General features: G+C 50.6%; 1 protein-coding gene across 4 annotated transcripts in view; it reads left to right on the forward strand.

Moving 5' to 3' along the window:
- Positions 1-21,539, forward strand: part of LOC122936169 (perlwapin-like) — a 72,681-nt gene that overhangs the window by 29,262 nt on the left and 21,880 nt on the right. For all 4 annotated transcript variants that reach the window (XM_044292237.1, XM_044292240.1, XM_044292238.1 and 1 more), the window contains one exon: positions 18,329-18,475. In XM_044292237.1, coding sequence (XP_044148172.1) covers positions 18,329-18,475 — 147 coding nt within the window. The remainder of the gene's footprint in view (positions 1-18,328; positions 18,476-21,539) is intronic.

A 21,539-nucleotide genomic window follows, 5' to 3' on the forward strand; every position in this document is an offset into this window, starting at 1 on the left:
TACATCCTGTATTATACTCCAGAGCTGCACTCACTATTCTGCTGGTGCAGTCACTGTGTACATACATTACATTACTTATCCTGTACTGATCCTGAGTTACATCCTGTATTATACTCCAGAGCTGCACTTACTATTCTGCTGGTGGAGTCACTGTGTACATACATTACATTACTTATCCTGTACTGATACTGAGTTACATCCTGTATTATACTCCAGAGCTGTACTCACTGTTCTGCTGGTGCAGTCACTGTGTACATACATTACTTATCCTGTACTGATACTGAGTTACATCCTGTAATATACTCCAGAGCTGCACTCACTATTCTGACATTTACTGGATATCTTTCTCATTGATGCCGCTCTTCCAGTCTGTCAGGATTAGAGTTGAGCAAACCCGAACTGTAAAGTTCAGGTTCGCACCGAACTTTAGGGTTTTCGGCACCCGGACCCAAACATTTACGTAAAAGTCTGGGTTCGGGTTCGTGTTCGGCTATTTTTATGGCGCTTTTTGAAAGGCTTAAAATCAGCCAATCAACAAGCGTCATACTACTTGACCCAAGAGGCCGTCACAGCCAGGCCCACTATTGGCATGGCTGTGATTGGCCAGAGCACCATGTGACCCAGCCTCTATTTAAGCTGGAGTCACGTAGCGCTGCCCGTCACTCTGCTCTGATTAGTGTAGGGAGAGGCTGCAGCTGCTGTGGGGGAGAGATCAGGGAGAGATCTTATCAAGAACTGCTTCTTTACTCAGCGAACTACAGCAAATGTGTTTTGTGGGTGCAGTGCACAATTTTTTTAAGCCTGCCCTGAGCCAACTACTACTGAAAACAATCTTTTATTTCTTTAGTTTGTCAATATCAATACATAATCGGCAGCCATTTTATGCAACGATAGTGCTCCAGCACAGGCTATCTGCAAGTCCAGAAATACAGCTTTGGCATACTGGGGTGAAAAACCCCTCTCATATACTGCACATCTGGGATTACACGTCCATAAGTGACTGTCACATTTAGGCCATAAATACGGCTTTTTGGTTACTCTCTAATGATTGTTTCACTGCCTCTGGCTGCACTCAGCACTGAGAATGTTCATCTCCTGTCCTCCTGCAGAGAGCAGACAATTCCCTTACAGCACCCTGTGCATGCGCCAGGCTTTCAGACAACCATTCATTCTCCTTGCACAGCTCAGTATTACACCTCACAGTACATTCATACTCAGGGCTAGCTTCAGCTGCCTGCTGGACAATGGTTCTCAATTTAATAATTTCCACTTTTAAATCTTCCACTTCTCCTTCCAAACTCAGCTTCAGCCGACAGGACTCCTGATATTTATCCGCTATCCACCCAGCAGCAAAAATCAGAGCATACTTGCCTTTCCTTTTGCACCATTTTCTGGTACCGATCAGGTTTGCTACACAATCCTGAGCCTGCAGCCATGGATCAGTAGATCCCTGCATAGCCTGAAGAATGGCCGCCGTGTCCTTCAACTTTGCAACTTCTTTAAAAATACTTTCCATTGCACAGCTATACAAACACTACAATGGCTGCTACAAAAAATACTCTGCTATCGATCTCTAGGAGTTGTCCCAATACTTTTGGCACAGAACTACAAGCACCTCCTTTCTACACTGTAGTACCCGTATTAATTATGCCAAACAAGTCTACAATTCAGTAACAGCCACAGATATACAAACATTAAGCGGAATCATCAACTATAGGACGATTTCACCGCTAAACTGCCACTAATGCTCACACAATGATTCCTGTATCGGACTGGTCACTGCGCTTTACCATAACCGAACACTCCACCGATATCCAGCACAAAACTTATCAAAACAGAATCAAACTGTACATAGAAAGGTACAAAAATACAAGATAATTATTCTGGACAAAAACAACCTAATCGCTTTCCATAGCTAACTAACCAAGATGGCCGACAAAACCTCATGTCCTCACACATCACACAAAGGAAATTAAAGATGGCCGACAAACCACATGGCTTGACACAAAGGAAATCAAGATAGTGTCTACAAAATCCAGCAATAGAAAATCCAAATTAAACAAAGCAGTTTCTATATTCCCTGTTCCCCACCCCCGAAACCAGAGCAAACCTCCACTCTGCGGGTGATTTACAGGCTAACAATATAAAAATACTCTCTAAATGCTGTCTCTGATGTATAAACACAAAAACCAATTGCTGCCTCTATAAACCTCTATAAAATCGCCTCTTACAAAATCACAGTAACATAAAAGTTAAGAAGTTACAACAAAAAAACACAATACTCTGTGCTGCTCAGCAAGCACATCACAATCTCTGTACAATCTCTGTACAATCTCTGTACAATCTCTGTACAATCTCTGTACAATCAACACAACGGAAAACACTTACCTTATCCTTACACAAATAGAGTGAAAAATGTTCTTTTCACAAGCAGATATTTTCTCTGACGCAGCAGACAAAACTACAGTTTACATTCCTCTCCCATTTTACCTGCTGTGCCGAGAAAAAACCTGTTGAATCCTTCCAAGCTCGCCATCTGAGGTAGAAATATTTATATTTGAAATCCGCTCTCATCAAACTTTGTGTAAGGAAAGGTAAAAATCCCTCAACCGCAGTCAGAGTCAGACACAGGTGTTACCATATTGAATTCTTCTGAGCAACAACTCCCTTCCCCCTGCCCAGTCTGTTTCTTTTAACTACTCACAAAAGGTGTAAAAGGGGCTGGGCCATAACAAGGATGCAGGAAGTGATGACACAGGAAGTGATGACATACAGGAAGTGATGACATACAGGAAGTGATGACATACAGGAAGTGATCACATAGGAAGACAAGACAACATAATTTAGAATAACTTAGCCAACAAACACATGTATACAATAATCTACCATTACCACTGGAGATATTTTTATCCATCCTCGCTCAGTGATCAATGCCAGATAAAATTACTATGATCCTCCTGCAGGTTTATTTACAGGACAGCGTCATTATCTCCAGCGGCTGATCAGGCGCACTAGAGACAACAAACGCACGTTCCTTTCATTATATTGTTCTCTTAACAAATGCATCAACGCCAAGCCAATAAATCCGCGTCTTGCGCGGGGGCCCTAGCCGGCGTCCATACATCAGCCAACAAAACCCTGCTCTGCTGAACACATCAGTCTCCCCCGGCCCACAGCCCAGTGCTTAGCACATGGACCATTCGCCGACGGAGACCTCTGCGCCCAGCAGCTGTGACAGGACATACACAGGAAGATGTCCACTCCAATGGTTTACCCTGACACCGAGAGACATGATGACAATACACAATATATTAGAAACACATCCTAATAAAATCTCATCAACACGCCGCAGGACAGGATTGCGCACCGAAGTGACTGAACTCATGACCGCGCAGCCCGCAAGTAGCGGAACAAGTACAAGGTGTGCACACATCTTCCATGACACCAGCCTGTAAGTGCAAATGTAGTTCTTCCCCTCCACTAACAAGCAGCAGACAGTTATCAGGACGGAACTGTTCCTTCCCGATAATTGTACGCAGAGTTGGCGAGGGAAACAAAATGCACCTTTACATTATTATTATTTTTTTACAAATTTTATTTCAGCATTAAAAGATTATTCAAATTTCCAGTTAAAGAAAGTAGTCCCCTATCCACTATTGGATCGGTGAGGGTCCTATGGGTTCTCTAACCCCCCCTCCTCAGATCACGATAATGGAGGCTCTGTATCCTGTGAAGCCCACCTGAAATGGACGGAGTGGCTGGTCAGAAATGTGCACAATTCCTCTATTCTTTTCTATCGGAGTGCCAGAGACAGCCGGTTGCTGTACACAGCCATCTCCGGAACCTCCATAGAAATAAAACCTGTAATTAAAGGGCTTCTGTCATGAGAAATATCGTTCTGTAGCGATGTGCTGATGTCAGCGGTACATAACAGCGCGCTTTATAACTCCCTGCCCGCCGCCGCTCTCTTCAAATAAACACTTTCAAAATCTGCTAATGAGCCTGTAGGTGCTATGAGGGCGTTTCTTCAGCACCTAGAGGCTCGGTCTACTCACCCTTTGGCACGCCCAGGTCCAGTTGATTGACTGGCGAGTTCTCCTCTTCGTCCATTAAATCCCGTTCCTGCGCCGTCCCATTTAGTATTCGGTGCAGTGAGTGAAGGATGCGCTTCTGCTGCCGACCTCTCTCACTGCGCCGGCTTCACTCACTGCGCAGGCGCCGTCCCGTTTAGTATTCGGCACAGGCACAGTGAGTGACGGACGCACTCCTACTGCCGGCCTCACTCACTGCACCTGCGTAGGCTTCACTGATTTTGCAGGTGCCATCCCGTTTAGTATTCGGCATGGTGTAGGCACGGGATTTACTGGACGAAGAGAACTCGCCAGTCAATCAACTGGACCTGGGCGTGCCAAAGGGTGAGTAGACCGAGCCTCTAGGTGCTGAAGCAACGCCCTCATAGCACCTACAGGTTCATTAGCATATTTTGAAAGTGTTTATTTGAAGAGAGCGGCGGCGGGCAGGGAGTTATAAAGCGCACTGTTATGTACCGCTGACATCAGCACATCGCTACAGAACGCTATTTCTCATGACAGAAACCCTTTCAGTGCGTTGGCTTGTATGTTAATTCTTATTATGCAAATTTCCACTCAGTGGGCTTGAGCCCCGGATGTTCTCAGACCCCAGCAACGCCCCTGGTTATGTCTCTGATCCTTCTGAATGAGACAGTTCTGTCAACACAAGGACAATCTTTCCACCAAGAACAAAGCCGGTCACAGACGGGATCATTCGACCAAAGTGTTTATTACTGATATTTGTCACTTTTTGAATCTGGTTTATAAGAGGCGACATGTAACTACCTGATACGTTTGTGACACATCAACTTCTTTATTTACAGAGAAACCTGGAAAATGTCCCCCAGATCCATTAGCAAAGTGTCCTCCTTGCTGATAAGTGCAACTTGGACGATGACTGTCCTGGAAAAGAAAAGTGCTGCAGGACTCAGTGCACCTACTGTATGTTCCAAAGTGTGGACCTGTGAGCACTTCATGTGTCATCATATGAGAGCTCCACAAGGTTCTGTGTGCTCCTCTAGAAGTAATATTTCTACTGCCATTACATACATTTCCATTAAGTACATAGATAATATACAGAACCTGTACTGATCCTGAGTTATATCCTGCATTATACTCCAGAGCTGCACTCACTATTCTACTGGTGGAGTCACTGTGTACATACATTACATTACTTATCCTGTACTGATCCTGAGTTACATCCTGTATTATACTCCAGAGCTGCACTCACTATTCTGCTGGTGCAGTCACTGTGTACATACATTACATTACTTATCCTGTACTGATCCTGAGTTATATCCTGTATTATACTGCAGAGCTGCACTCACTATTCTGCTGGTGCAGTCACTGTGTACATACATTACTTATCCTGTACTGATCCTGAGTTACATCCTGTATTATACTCCAGAGCTGCACTCACTATTCTGCTGGTGCAGTCACTGTGCACAAACAGTACTTACTCTGTACTGATCCTCAGTTTCATCCTGTATTATCCTCCAGAGCTGCACTCACTATTCTGCTGGTGCAGTTACTGTGTACATACTTTACTTATCCTGTACTGATCCTGAGTTACATCCTGTATTATACTCCAGAGCTGCACTCACTATTCTGCTGGTGCAGTCACTGTGTACATACATTACATTACTTGTGGCCGCGGCCACGGTCAGTAAGGTGACGGGAGGGGGCTAGACAGTGGCTGGTGTGTGCCTGGAGCCACGGGACGTGGGCCTGCCTAAAAGAGGGCCAACCCTAGGGAGAGTGGAAGAAAAGGGGGGGAAAGGGTGGGTGAAGTGCTGGTCGGCGGACGCGGTGAAGGTGAGCTGTACGGGGGGGTTTAAGTAAGGGGACCTGGCCCCTCCCACAATAACAGGCTGCATGCAGCCTTAACTATTTGTGGCCGCGGCCACGGTCAGTAAGGTGACGGGAGGGGGCTAGACAGTGGCTGGTGTGTGCCTGGAGCCACGGGACGTGGGCCTGCCTAAAAGAGGGCCAAAAAGACACCAGGTAGGAGAAGTGCTGCTGTTTAATGCGTGTGGAACAGGGTTACAAAGCCAAGGAACGGAATACCTGTCGGGTTTCAGTCAGCGGATCCGGGATGTACCGAGAAAAACAGGCAGATCTCCACCTACCCATGTGACGGATGACGTGCGGAGGCGTCCCGTGCTTGGAAGCCGCTGAAGCCGCTCCGATGCGGAACGAATGTCCTGATATGGTTTTGGGGTCCACCCCCAACCCTGCGACCAGGGATCTGATGTGGGAGACAAACTGTGGCGTGGATAGGGGTTTCCCTTGGAATGGCAGCAACGGAGACTCTGGATCTGGAGATGGTGTGGAACCCAGGAGATGTTGGAGTACCACCACCGGACACCAGGCGTTCCCGGACTTGAAGAAACGGATCAGTACGGGAGTACCGGTTTGGGACGTCTTGGTGGAAGGCAGGCTTAATACCAGATGATCCTGGCTCCAGGATAGCTGCTTCTTTTTCAGGAAGACCGTCTTCAGGGAAGAAACTGAAAATTCTCCTGGACGAAGGAAGCCGTAGAAGCTTAGGTACATCGCGGCTTTGATGACCAGACTAGTGAAATGGCCAAAAGGATTGCCATCTAGGGATGCAGACAGCTGCCTAAACAGCTCACCGGAGACCGGCCGACGGGACGGGTTGGAGTCTTTACTGTTTTTCTCAATGCCTCTGAGCGTGGCCTTGACGGCTTGGGATGTGAACGCTGCGCGTACCTCTGGGTTCTGAAGGGCTAAGAAATGCTGCGCCCCGGCCAGGTACAAACGGATGGTGCTGGGTGCCAGCTTGAGGTTGACATGGCAATGGGCCATGAAAGCCATGATGTACGCAATGAAGGACATCTTCTGTTGGGGATGGTCCCTGGAAAACGCCTGGAAGTGGGTCCAACCTGTGCCGTAGTTGCGAGCCGTGTTGACCGAAAGGGATCGGTGCCTGAGGTCCTCGGCGGTTGCCAGCAGAGACCTCAGTCCAACATCAGGTCGCTGAAACCGGGAATCCGGGCCCCGGTCCGGTCTGCTTCTGGACATACCTGAAAGAAGGTGTGAAAATTGAACCTCGATAAGGCATCGGCCGCCGTGTTGCTGGCACCTGGGATATGGGAACATGAAAAATGAAAGTTATGGGTCATGGCCAGCCAGACCAGCTTGCGCAACAGGGACATGACCCTGGCCGACTTAGCTCGGCCTTTGGAGATGATGTCCACAAGGTCCTGACTGTCAGATATAAACATGACGCTGGAATTCGCCCAGAGGTGACCCCAGACAGAAGCGGCCGCCACGATGGGGTAACATTCCAGGAACGGTGATGAGCTGAGGGACTGAGGGTTGGAACTGACCTGAGGAGGCCAAGGGCCAGCCAGCCACTGGGACCCGAAGATGGCCGCGAAACCCCGGGATGCTGCGGCATCGGCAAACACCCTGGTAGATGACTGGGACCATGGGGGGACAAACAGGCTGACCCCGTTCCAAGATAACAGAAAGCTGTCCCACATGCGTAAGTCTGCCATGGCAGCCCTGTCCAAGTGGACAATGCTGCTGGGTTCGGAGGCTGAGGGAAGGAGCGAGAGCAGCCGGGAAATGAACGCCCTGCCCTGGGGCATGACCCTTAAGGCAAAGTTCAGCCGACCCAGGATGGACTGTAGCTCGACCTTGGTCACCTGGGAAGAGGTGATGGCCCTGGCCACGACTTCCCGTATCTGGGACAGCTTTGCCTCTGGAAGCCTGGCTTCCATTCTGTCTGAGTCCAGGACAATACCCAGGAAGGTGATGGAAGTGACCGGCCCCGCGGTCTTCCCCTGCGAAATTGGGATGGAAAGGGCGGCAAAGATCTCCAGGAGGGAGAGCAGCCCTGATGGCCGACATAGCGGAGGTTCTATGAGGAGGAAGTCGTCCAGGTAATGGATGACCGCTGGGGCGCTGCCGTGGTGGATCAGGATCCAGTGCAGGGCCTGCGCCAATTGGTCGAATAACCACGGGCTGCTTTTTGAGCCGAAGGTCAACCTGTTGGCAAAATAGAACCTGCCCTCCCACCTGATGCCATAGAACTGCCAAAGGTGAGGGGCAATGGGCAGCAGTTTGAAGGCGTCCGCTATGTAAGTTTTAGACAACCAGGCGCCTTTCCCGGCGCTAAGGATGAGGGCAATGGCTTCGTCTATGGACGCATAGGTCATGGAAAATTCTTCAGAAGGGATGAGCGAATTGATGCTGGGGATGACGGAATCATGGGGGGCGGAGAGATCGTAAATCAAATGTTTTTTATTCGAATCTTTTTTGGCTACGATGCCTATGGGACTGATCCGCCAGCGAGAGAAAGGAACCTGGTTGAAGGGGCCCAGGAGGAACCCTTTCTTCACCTCAGAATTCAGGAGTTCCTGTACAGCGGTGGGGTCTGACCTGGCTGACTGCAGATTGCCGCACTCCCAGTTGGAATGGGGTAGTGCCACCAACCCTGTGTCAAACCCGGAGCAGAGGCCAGTGATCAGGAAGTCCACGAACCCTGGCACCGGATGGTCCCGTAACAGGAGAGCCAGGAGGTCGATGTCGCAGTCGGCTAGTCATAGGCGCTTGTAAGCCTTCTTGGGACATGTGGACCTGGGGTGAGCCCTGAAGCAGATGGAGCAGATGTGCAGGGCCCTGCAACCGCTAAATAGACAGGCACCAAAGTTGAAGTTGTTGCAAACTTGGCTGTTGCCAAGGTAGATAATGGGTCTACCCAACTTATCGGTGGTGGAGGGACTGCGGGGGACCCCGGAGGGGCCTGGAATAGCCTTGTCTGGTTGGGCCGTGGCCGTTTGAGGACACCACTCAGTAGAGTGGAAAATCGACTGGCAGGTCGAACAAGCGGGGGCCCGGAGGCCGGCGAAATGCTGGCAGAACAACTCCATGTCCAGCATGGCCCAGTTGACGGAGAACTGGAACTGGGCAAGCGCGGCGGCGGCCTTGGCTGAGAAGGAGCGGTGGTAGTCATAAAAAGCCGTGCCGCCGTACTTGTGCCCAAGTCCAGTGACCCTGTGTAGATACGTGTCCAGCTCCTCCCGGCGGGCCGGGAAAGCGGAGCAGAGCACGTCTCTAAACAGGCCGAAGGCCAAAACAAACTCGACGACAGAGAGCTTGCGGTTGAGACGTCCATCCTTGGCCCGAAGGACCACCGAGACCTCCCCGCAGTCAAAAGTCTTGTTGTCTGCGGCATCGTGGGACGCAATCAGGATGGAAGCGAGATTCACGTCCTTGCCCGCCAAGATGTCCCTCCTGATGTGGTCCGGTACCAAGTGCGCCGGAGCCACTACCGGAGCAGCCGGGGACGTACCTGGAGCCGGAAGCTGCAACAGAGGGGAATCGGAGACGGGGACCACCGCCTGGGAAGACGCCGGTGTTCTGGACTCCAAGTCCACCACCCTGGTCCTGATGTCGGCAACAGACGAGATGAGCGAATCCAAGGAGGCCTGCAACAGCACCAGGGACTGCTGGATGGCTGGAGGTGGATCTTCCCTTTCAGGAGCGCTGGGCTCGGTCATCAATAGGCGGTATAACTCGGCCTTCCTGGCTGACGCTGGGTGTCTGATGCCTCTCTTGGTCAATTCCGCAACGAGCCTCGGCACAGTCCATCTTCGGAGGGCAACTGGGCCGCCTTGGCTGGAGACTGACGTACCCGGGAGGGACAACGTGTCGTCGACGTCAGAGACCTGTGACATGGCTTCAACAATAGCAGAGACCTTGCAACACCTGGAATTAGAGACAACAAAAACGGCCGCTGGAGAGGTCATGGGGACGTGCACCCCGACTAAAAAGGGTCGTGGATGAACGTAAAAGATGACGTACCTGGGAGCGTTGGGTCAACACCCTTGTCTTACCGTCAGAGGATGGACGGGAACGAACCGGCTGGACCTGAGGACTGGAAAGTTGGGAGTGACATGAGAAAAAAAGCCGCGCGAGACTGGAACCATCGTGGGTGCGCGTGGTCACCGTGACAGAGAAGACACCTGAGCCTCAGGGTGTCTGGACAGAGAAGACACCTGAACGCCTCAGGCAAGGATGGACAGAGAAGATACCAGAACGCTTGAGGGTACCTGGACGGAGAAGACACCTGAACGCTTCAGGGTACCTGGACGGAGAAGACACCTGAACGCTTCAGGGTACCTGGACAGAGAAGACACCTGAACGCCTCAGGCAAGGGAGGACAGAGAAGATACCAGAACGCTTGAGGGTACCTGGACGGAGAAGACACCTGAACGCTTCAGGGTGCCTGGACAGAGAAGACACCTGAACGCCTCAGGCAAGGATGGACAGAGAAGACACCTGAACGCCTCAGGAAAGGATGGACAGAGAAGACACCTGAACGCTTCAGGGTACCTGGACAGAGAAGACACCTGAACGCCTCAGGCAAGGAAGGACAGAGAAGATACCAGAACGCTACAGGGTACCTGGACGGAGAAGACGCCTGGACACCTTGGGGAAAGATGGACAGAGAAGACCCATGAACGCTTCAGGGAACCTGGAGAGAGAAGACATCTGAACGCCTCAGGCCAAGATGGACAGAAAGAACACCTGAACGCTTCAGGGTACCTGGGAAGAGAAGACACCTGAACGCCTCAGGCTAAGCAGGACAGAGGAGACACCTGAACGTCTCGGGTTGAGAGCGAGAACACATCCCCGTGTGCCTCCTGGGAGGCAACCTGGGATGTCGGGAGGAGGAACTGCCAGAAGCAGCCCCCGATTACCTACCTGAACCCTCAAGTATGAGTTTTCCCGCGAGCGGCCGACAGCGATTTCCTGCAGGACCTAACCTGACGTCGGGAAAGTCGGAATAAGGTACGACGGGAACCACGAACGCTACTGGCACCTGGGAAAGGAACACACATGTGAACATAGAGAGCAACAAGGCCGGAGCCCCCGGGGGCCCCGCTGGGAGGCCGTGGGTAGGCCGGGGCGTGAAACGACCTGGAGCGCCACTGATCTGACCTGAATGTGTGTGACGGAAACCGTGGCGTGAGCCGGCCTGGCAGGAGCGGGCCTGGGGGTGGACATGCCGGGCCCGGCACGGCGACCTGAATGGGGCAATGTGGGACGTGGAGGGGGTGTGGCCCGTGAATTGCCCATCCGGCCACCTGTGATGGGCAATTTACCGCGTGCCAGGGCTCAGACCACCCAGATGTTGGTCATGACCAGAGAGCCGTCCCAGGCTGGGCCTGGAGCGGGACGTGGCCTGCCTGCGACTGCAGGCTGGCCAGCATGGATCCATGGCTGCCAGAGCCACGGCCTGGGAGGAAGCTACCCGGCTAACCAGTGGGGGGGTAAAGCGCCTGGCCCAGGCAACATGAGTGACAGAAATGTGGCCGCGGGACAGCGCGGGTGGCGGCTGCCTGAGCACCCCGGCTGAGCAGACAGCAGCGGCAGCCCCACCGGGGCGGGAGGACAGGGTGCCCGCATGTCTCAGCCCCCACCGGGGGCATGGCGGCCGCCAGCCGAGGCAGCCCCGGCCGGAGTGTGGGAGGCAGGCAGCGGGTGGGAAGCCCGGGCGTGGCGTGGGATTGGGCTCCCCTCTGTGCGGGCCCCCCCCCAGGCGGCCAGCGTGCGGCCGTGAGCAAGTTCCGAGGCGCCGTGCATGCGTCCTGCCTCTCGCGAGAGGACGGGCGCCCCCGGACGGCAGAGAGGGGAGCCTGCGGCGGCCGAAGGCGAATGGAGGAGTGAGCCAGCGGTCGGTCACGGCCCAGCAGGCGGGAGACCGGAGCCCACCACGGGAGCGCGTGGTGATACTTACCTGGGGCGCGTGCTTGCCGGAAGTGGCGTGCTTACCGGAAGTGACGTTCACATGAAGTGCTGGTCGGCGGACGCGGTGAAGGTGAGCTGTACGGGGGGGTTTAAGTAAGGGGACCTGGCCCCTCCCACAATAACAGGCTGCATGCAGCCTTAACTATTTATCCTGTACTGATCCTGAGTTACATCCTGTATTATACTCCAGAGCTGCTTTCACTATTCTGCTGGTGCAGTCACTGTGTACATACATTACATTACTTATCCTGTACTGATCCTGAGTAACATCCTGTATTATACTCCAGAGCTGCACTCACTATTCTGCTGGTGCAGTCACTGTGTACATACAGTACATTACTTATCCTGTACTGATCCTGAGTTTTACAGCCAGACACGGAGGCTCATATTGCTTTCTCCTTCTTTACTTTCCACCAATAGCAGCAACAAAGAAATTTACATAATCATAACAATAAAGGACCCTCCCCTGACAGATCCTATAATAAGCAGTGTCCTCTTCAGTAACTTCCTCTTCCTTTGCTGCTTCCACCAAGATAAGTAACAGCTATTTCAGTATATTTTTGTGGCATGATTGCTGTGATTTAAGGGTTAAGCTCGGAGCTTCTGCTGGCTCAGACTACTGGATGTCAGACTGTGTCTCCTAATGGAGTTTATTCCCCTTATATATATTTGTATATTGTTCTAGGCCTTCATATCTTATGGATTCATTCTAGGGCCCTTTCTCTCGCTTGGGGGTTCTCCCCCCACTTTTTTCTTATTGTTACCCGTTTTGTTTTTCCCTGTATTATTTTCCGTTTGCGATTATGGGCTTCCGGTTTCCCACCCTTATTCTGTCCGTTACCTGCGGCCTGCTCCGGCGTCCGGAGGTGTTCCTCCACTCTTTGCTCTCCTCTACTTGGTGCTCCGTTCACCATCTCTCTCCGGCGCCGGCTCTGCTTATTTCCCGCTGGTCGCGAGATCTCGGCGGCCATTTTGGGAGCTCCCGCGCGTGTTCTCACGGGATTTCGGCACTGCATCTACACCGGACGGTCTCGGCTCCTCTCTGCGGCTCCTGGGGTGATTAACCCCTCGTTTTGGTTAGTTGGAGGGTTGTTAGGCTAGCACTTGCCATTTTAGCTTCCCCTTAGGTTACCTGCAGCTGTAGACCTGATTTATTATTTATCATTATTATTTATCATTATTATCTGCATAGACCAAGCATGTCATCCGACCGATCCCCATCTGGGCCTACCCCCCCCCTCCATCTGGGGAGCCCAGAAGGTCTGAGATGAATGCACAGGCCTTGGAGTTGCAGCTCTCAGTATCTAGCGCAATAATTTAAGCCATGGGATCCATGTCATCCATGTTATCCCAGACCATCTCCCAGGCTTTGTCTGCCCATGCCCCTGGCCCCTCTAGTCAGACGCCTGCTATACCTCATCCGCAGCCTGCCGTTTATGATACTCCTAATATACAGGAGAACCTGACTGGTGTGAATTCAGCCACCCTTGATAGCGTGCATAGATCACGCAAAAGAGCCTTGCCGCGCCAGGCAGAAAGGGCGCACACGTGGAAATGTGCTAGAGCACAAAATAGCGATGTCGAATCAAAAATGGATTCTGATACGGAGGCTAATGCGGAGGCGAACTGCCATTCCGAGGAGGAGATGGAATATGATATTCCAGGCACTACTGGCCCTAGGCCTTCCACCTCTGGGTCTATGGGTCCTGCCTCCACCGCCCCTAATGCGGCATCTACCCTGGTGGATCCCTCTGGCACCCCCTTATTTGACCCTGATGCCCTCCACCACCCTAGGTCAGCGGAGTGGCTGCCGATAGCTCATGTGAGCGATTATTTAGAGCATTGGGTGCGCCGTCCTCTGAGCAAAGAGGCGCGCAGCAAGCTCAGATCTGAGTGCCCCAGACCACTGATCCCCAACAAGGTCTGTGAAACGCCGGCAGTGGATCCCAAGATGACACAGTTCTTGGTGAAATCTGGCTGTAACCCCCGTAAGGGATTGGATTCGGCAATTAAGAGCTACCAGGACAAGCTCCTTGACATTTTTGGCCCCCTTGCCAACATTTTTGAAATGGCCGAATCGGCCAGAGTGGACGGCTCTCCGATAGATCCGGAGGAGCTTACTGGCTGGATACAGAGAGCCATTTGTATTGCGGGCAGCACCAACTCCTCCCTGGCCATTAAACGGCGTAAAGCCATACTATTCAAAATAGATCCTAAACTGGCCAACCTGGCACTTACTGAGGCAGGTAAGGATGCACAGGGTCTGCTTTTCGGGCATTCCTTTATCAAGGACCTCAGCAGATATGTGGGAGCATTTGCTGCCCTGGACAAGGCCCAGTCCTCCATGCGTAGGGTTTTTCAGGGACGGGTCTCCACTAGGGCCGGCAGTGGTAGGGGTCGTCTGTCCGGCCGTTCAAGTTTCCAGGCCCGCAGCTCGGGCAGAGGCTCCTTCACCCAAAGACCACCCTTCCAGGACCAAAGGAATCCTCCTCCATTCTTCCCGGCCAGAGGCGGCCAATGGCGTTCAAAATCCGTTAGAGGGAATCCGAATTTCCGAAAATCCTTCGGTAAGTCTTTCCCCAGTGGGGACTTCTTTGGTTCCTTGTGTCGGGGGCAGACTCCGTCTTTGTTCCCACGTTTGGTCCAGCATTACATCAGACCCATGGGTGCTGACCACTGTGCAGGGGTTCCACATAGAACTTACGGAATCGCCAGATCTTACCCCTTCTACCCCACCACTTCCTCTGGCATTACCAGACAGGGTGCTCGTGGATTTAGAACTGTATTCCCTTTTTCAAAAAAGGGCGATAGAAAGGGCCCCTCCTACTCCGGAGGGTGTACGCAGCAACATTTTTCTAGTGCAGAAAAAGGGTGGACAAATGCGTCCGGTGATAAATCTCCGTGCCCTGAACTCTGTGGTGCGCTATCGCCACTTCAAGATGGAGGGAATTCACCTCCTTCGGGACTTGTTGATTTCGGGGGACTGGATGGTGAAGCTGGACCTCAAGGATGCCTATCTGACGGTCCCAATTGCCTCTTCGTCCAGGGATCTTCTGTGCTTCCTGTGGAGGGGCAAAGTGTGGCGCTTCACTTGTCTGCAGTTCGGCCTTTCTTCGGCGCCTTGGTGCTTTACCAAGCTTCTGCGCCCGGTCATGGCCTGATTACGGAGTCGGGGTGTGTGTCTAGTCATCTATCTAGACGACATCCTCATTATGCATCAATGTCAGTCAACGCTGCTACAATACCTTCTGTGGACCTCAAACCTACTTACGGCTCTTGGATTTCTGCTCAACCCCGAGAAACCGTGCCTCACGCCGTCTCGACGGATGGAGTTCCTGGGCTTCACGGTGGACTCTGTTGCGGAGTCTCTCAGTCTTCCGTCAGAGTAGTTGCGGACAATACGCAAGAAGTTGAGACATGCCCTCTCAGCTACCTCCCTATCCCTACGCCACCTGGCTTGCATCATTGGCCTGCTGGCCTCCTCTAGCGCCTGAAGTTTGCCCACCTTCGTGCCGGGGCCTCGTTCGCGGACGTGGTGGTTCTGGACCAGGAAGCACGGGAGGAACTTTGTTGGTGGATATGCAACTTGGAAGCCTGGAACGGCAGAGCAATCTTCGGATTTCAACCAGAATTTACGGTTGAGTCGGACGCGAGTCTCCAAGGCTGGGGGGCCCACTGCGAGGGTATTTCCACAGGGGGTCGATGGTCGAAGGCCGAGACCCAACTTCACATCAACGCTCTGGAACTCCTGGCGGGCTCGTTTGCCATCCGGAATTTTACCAATGGCATCGCACATGCATGCATCCGATTACGCATGGACAATGTGTCGGCGGTCCGCTATGTCAATCACCTGGGCGGCACCCAATTGGCTACCTTGGCCCGACTGGTGAAAGAGTTCTGGTCCTACTGTTTTTCCAGGGACATCATGATACAAGCGGAGTACCTTCCGGGTCTACACAACTACCGAGCGGATCGGAGTTCCAGATGCTTCACGGACGGCAGTGACTGGAGGCTTGCACCGGAGATGTTCTCCACGATCTCGGACACCTGGGGTCCTTGCGCCATAGACCTCTTTGCGTCACGGCTCAATACTCACCTTCCCAGGATCTTCAGCTAGCGCCCGGATCCGGAGGCGGTGGACGCGTTTCTCCAGGACTGGTCGTCAGCTCTACATTACGCGTTTCCATCTTTTGCCATGATACCGAGGATGCTGCTACAGACTCGTCGTCAGATTGCGGAATTGTTGGTGGTGATCCCCTTCTGGGGGACTCAAGCCTGGTATCCGATCCTCCTGGTGGATGTAACTCTCCTTCTTCCGGATCGGACGGATCTCCTCCAGGACCCTCTGGGTGCTCCACATCCCCTGCTGGTCGACGGATCCCTTCAACTTCTGGCGTGCCGACTCTCAAAACTCCCGGAGAGGTCGAGGGAATTTCGGAGGCAACTAGACGCCTCCTGGACAACACTTGGGCTCCCGGCACCAGAAAGTCTTACCGGGCAGCTTGGGGATCTTGGGTTAGCTGGTGCCTGGAACGGGACCTGGATCCCATTTCGGCGCCTGTGACCCATTTATTACAATTCCTTTGTCTCTTTTTGAGGCAGGAAAAGCTTATAGGACCATTAATTTGTTCCGTTCAGCGATCTCTTCTACTCATCAGGGTTTTGATGGTGTTCCGGCGGGTCAACACCCTTTGGTGTCACGCCTTCTGCGTGGCTCACGCTTGGCTCGGCCTCCTCGGCCATGCTTCACCACTACGTGGGACGTTTCCCTGGTCCTTTCTTTCTTCTCTGCGTGGCCTGAAAACGCGGCTCTTTCCCTCCGTCAGCTGTCAGCCAAGTTGCTGACCCTCTTTTGCCTCATTTCCTGTAAGAGGGTTTCCGATGTCAGGGCTTTGGATCATGATGCGAGATCCTTTACTCCCGAGGGCGTCACATTTCACATTACGCGGCGCACCAAGACCAATATTCGGTCTGTGTCTTATCCCCGTTTCCCGTCTTCCCCGGCACTTTGTCCTGTGGCCTGCTTGCGGGAATATGAGTTGCGCACTCAGACTCACCGCTCTGCGGACATCCCACAACTATTCCTCTCTATTCGCTATCCTTTTAACCCGGTGACTAGTCCCACTTTGGCGCGTTGGATGAAGTGGGTCATGTCCCTTTCGGGGATTGATACGGCGGTCTTTACCACTCATTTGGCCAGGGGCGCGGCTGCCACTGCCCTGGCTGTTTCGGGGGCTCGTTTGGAGGACATTTGGCGTTTGGCTGACTGGTCTAGGGCCACGACGTTTAGAGAATTTTATTTTCGACCGCCCCTCATGTGTTTTCTTCTATTATTGATCAGCTTTGAACTTGCATCCGTATCTTGCTGTAAAACTAAATGACTGTTTATGGTTCTGTTTTCAGCGACCTTATAATGTACGACCGTTTCCAGGGTCAATCTTGTTCAGTTTCTGCCTGACTCTTACACTGGCTATATTATTTGCTCTGTTTCAGGTTGAAGGTTCCACGGCGTATGGACTTCTACGTTGTCCACGGTTTCCTGAGGTGTTAGCCATGTTGGCTTGAATTCTACAGTGTGATGGACCAGATTGTTTGTCGTTCTCGGGTCCAGTTCCAGTTTCCAGTTCCAGTTACGGTTATGCAGTTGGTGTCGCGGTTACAAAGAAAGAGGAAGAAACTGAAGAGGACACTGCTTATTATAGGATCTGTCAGGGGAGGGTCCCTTATTGTTATGATTATGTAAATTTCTTCTTTGCTGCTATTGGTGGAAAAGTAAAGAAGGAGATAGCAATACTCGCCTCCGTGTCTTTAATAAAACTATGACTTTACGTCATGGAATAGGAAAATCATTTAGTTACATCCTGTATTATACTCCAGAGCTGCACTCATTATTCTGCTGGTGCAGTCACTGTGTACATACATTACATTACTTATCCTGTACTGATCCTGAGTTATATTCTGTATTATACTCCAGAGCTGCACTCACTATTCTGCCATTTACTGGATATCTCTCTCACTGATGCCGCTCTTCCAGTCTCTCAGGATTAGAGTTGAGCGAACCCGAACTGTAAAGTTTGGGTTCGTACCGAACTTTAGGGTTTTCGGCGGTGTTCGGCGATTTTTATGGCGCTTTTTGAAAGGCTGTAAAGCAGCCAATCAACAAGCGTCATACAACTTGCCCCAAAAGGCCATCACAACCATGCCTACTATTATGCAAATTTCCACTCAGTGGGCTTGAGCCCCGGATGTTCTCAGACCCCAGCAACGCCCCTGGTTATGCCTCTGATCCTTCTGAATGAGACAGTTCTGTCAACACAAGGACAATCTTTCCACCAAGAACAAAGCCGGTCACAGACGGGATCATTCGACCAAAGTGTTTATTACTGATATTTGTCACTTTTTGAATCTGGTTTATAAGAGGCCACATGTAACTACCTGATACGTTTGTGACACATCAACTTCTTTATTTACAGAGAAACCTGGAAAATGTCCCCTAGATCTATTAGCAAAGTGTCCTCCTACAATTACTACTGATGAGTGCAACTTGGACGATGACTGTCCTCGAAAACAAAAGTGCTGCAGGGTTCGGGGCGCCAGAGAATGCATAAAACCCATGGAGGGTAAGTTCATTAGAAACCAAACCCAACAAGTAGATGGAGCTCATTATTAGACAAGATTTGGCACCTGGTGAAGGAATCTGACAGCTGTATGGTTACATGACCAGCTCCACCTGATCTGCCAAAATCTGCTTTACCACAAACACATCTCAGAGGTAAATTCAGCTTCACTGGTGGCAGGCAGCCCGGCAATTATCAGGACTGTAACTGCATCACATGACTGTGAGGACTAACGCAAGGAGCACATTAATGTTCCAAAGTGTGGACCTGTGAGCACTTCATGTGTCATCATATGAGAGCTCCACAAGGTTCTGTGTGTTCTCTAGAAGTAATGTTTCTACTGCCATTACATACATTTCCATTAGATACATAGATATTATACAGTACCTGTACTGATCCTGAGTTACATCCTGTATTATACCCCAGAGCTGCACTCACTATTCTGCTGGTGCAGTCACTGTGTACATACATTACTTATCCTGTACTGATCCTGAGTTACATCCTGTATTATACTCCAGAGCTGCACTCACTATTCTGCTGGTGCAGTCACTGTGTACATACATTACTTATCCTGTACTGATCCTGAGTTACATCCTGTATTATACTCCAGAGCTGCACTCACTATTCTGCTGGTGCAGTCACTGTGTACATACATTACATTACTTATCCTGTACTGATGCTGAGTTACATCCTGTATTATACTCCAGAGCTGCACTCACTATTCTGCTGGTACAGTCACTGTGTACATACATTACATATCCTGTACTGATCCTCAGTTACATCCTGTATTATACTCCAGAGCTGCACTCACTATTCTGCTGGTGCAGTCACTGTGTACATACATTACATTACTTATCCTGTACTGATCCTGAGTTACATCCTGTATTATACTCCAGAGCTGCACTCACTATTCTGCTGGTACAGTCACTATATACATACATTACATTACTTATCCTGTACTGATCCTGAGTTACATCCTGTATTATACTCCAGAGCTGCACTCACTATTCTGCTGGTGCAGTCATTGTGTCAATACATTACTTATCCTGTACTGATCCTGAGTTAGATCCTGTATTATACTCCAGAGCTGCACTCACTAATCTGCTGGTGGAGTCACTGTGCACAAACAGTTCTTATTCTGTACTGATCCTCAGTTTCATCCTGTATTATACTCCAGAGCTGCACTCACTATTCTGCTGGTGCAGTCACTGTGTACATACATTACATTACTTATCCTGTACTGATCCTGAGTTACATCCTGTATTATACTCCAGAGCTGCGCTCACTCTTCTGCTGGTGCAGTCACTGTGTACATACATTACTTATCCTGTACTGATCCTGAGTTATATCCTGTATTATACTCCAGAGCTGCACTCATTATTCTGCTGGTGCAGTCACTATGTACATACATTACATTACTTATCCTGTACTGTTCCTGAGTTACATACTGTATTATACTCCAGAGCTGTACTCACTATTCTGCTGGTTCAGTCACTGGGTACATACATTACATTACTTATTCTGTACTGATCCTGAGTTACATCCTGTATTATCCTCCAGAGCTGCGCTCACTCTTCTGCTGGTGCAGTCACTGTGTACATATATTACTTATCCTGTACTGATCTTGAGTTATATTCTGTATTATACTCCAGAGCTGCACTCACTATTCTGCCATTTACTGGATATCTCTCCAATTGATGCCGCTCTTCCAGTCTCTCAGGATTAGAGTTGAGCGAACCCGAACTGTAAAGTTTGGGTTCGTACCGAACTTTAGGGTTTTCGGCACCCGGGTTCGGTGTTCGGCAAATTTTATGGCGCTTTTTGAAAGGCTGAAAAGCAGCCAATCAACAAGCGTCATACAACTTGCCCCAAAAGGCCATCACAGCCATGCCTACTATTGGCATGGCTGTGATTGGCCAACTGCAGCATGTGACCCAGCCTCTATTTAAGCTGGAGTCACCTAGCGCCGCCCATCACTCTGCTCGGATTAGTGTAAGGAGAGGCTGCAGCTGCTGTGGGGGAGAGATCTTATCAAAAACTGGTTTATGTACTCAGCGATCTACAGCAAATGTGTTTTGTGGGTGCAGTGCACAATATTTTTAAGCCTGCCCTGAGCCAACTACTACTGAAAACAAACTTTTTTTTCTTCAGTTAGTCAATATCAATACATAATCGGCAGCCATTTTATGCAACGATAGAGCACCAGCACAGGCTATCTGCAGGTCTGCAAGTCCAGAAATACAGCTTTGGCATACTGGGGTGAAAAAACCCTCTAATATACTGCACATCTGGGATTACACGTCCATAAGTGACTGTCACATTTAGGCCATAAATACGGCTTTTTGGTTACTCTCTAATGATTGTTTCACTGCCTCTGGCTGCACTGAGAATGCTCATCTCCTGTCCTCCTGCAGAGAGCAGACAATTCCCTTACAGCACCCTGTGCATGCGTCAGGCTTTCAGATTACCATTCATTCTCCTTGCGCAGCTCAGTATTACACCGCACAGCACATTCATACTCAGTGCTAGCTTCAGCTGCCTGCTGGACAAGAGATCTCAATTTAACAATTTCCACTTTTAAATTTTCACTTCTCCTTCCAAACTCAGCTTCAGCCTACAGGACTCCTGATATTTATCCGCTATCCACCCAGCAGCAAAAATCCGAGCATACTTGCCTTTCCTTTTGCACCATTTTCTGGTACCGATCAGGTTTGCTACACAATTCTGAGCCTGCAGCCATGGATCAGTAGATCCCTGCATAGCCTGAAGAATGGCCGCCGTGTCCTTCAACTTTGCAACTTCTTTAAAAATACTTTCCATTGCACAAGAAACAAACACCACAATGGTTGCTACAAAAAATACACTGGTACCGATCTCTAGGAGTTGTCCCAATACTTTTGGCACAGAACTACAAGCACCTCCTTTCTACACTGTAGTACCCGTATTAATTATGCCAAACAAGTCTACAATACAGTGTAACAGCCACAGATATACAAACATTAAGCAGAATCATCAACTATAGGACGATTTAACCACTTAACTGCCACTAATGCTCACACAATGATCC

The sequence above is a fragment of the Bufo gargarizans genome, chromosome 4, assembly GCF_014858855.1.
Source record: "Bufo gargarizans isolate SCDJY-AF-19 chromosome 4, ASM1485885v1, whole genome shotgun sequence".
Classification (NCBI taxonomy): Eukaryota; Metazoa; Chordata; class Amphibia; order Anura; family Bufonidae; genus Bufo; species Bufo gargarizans.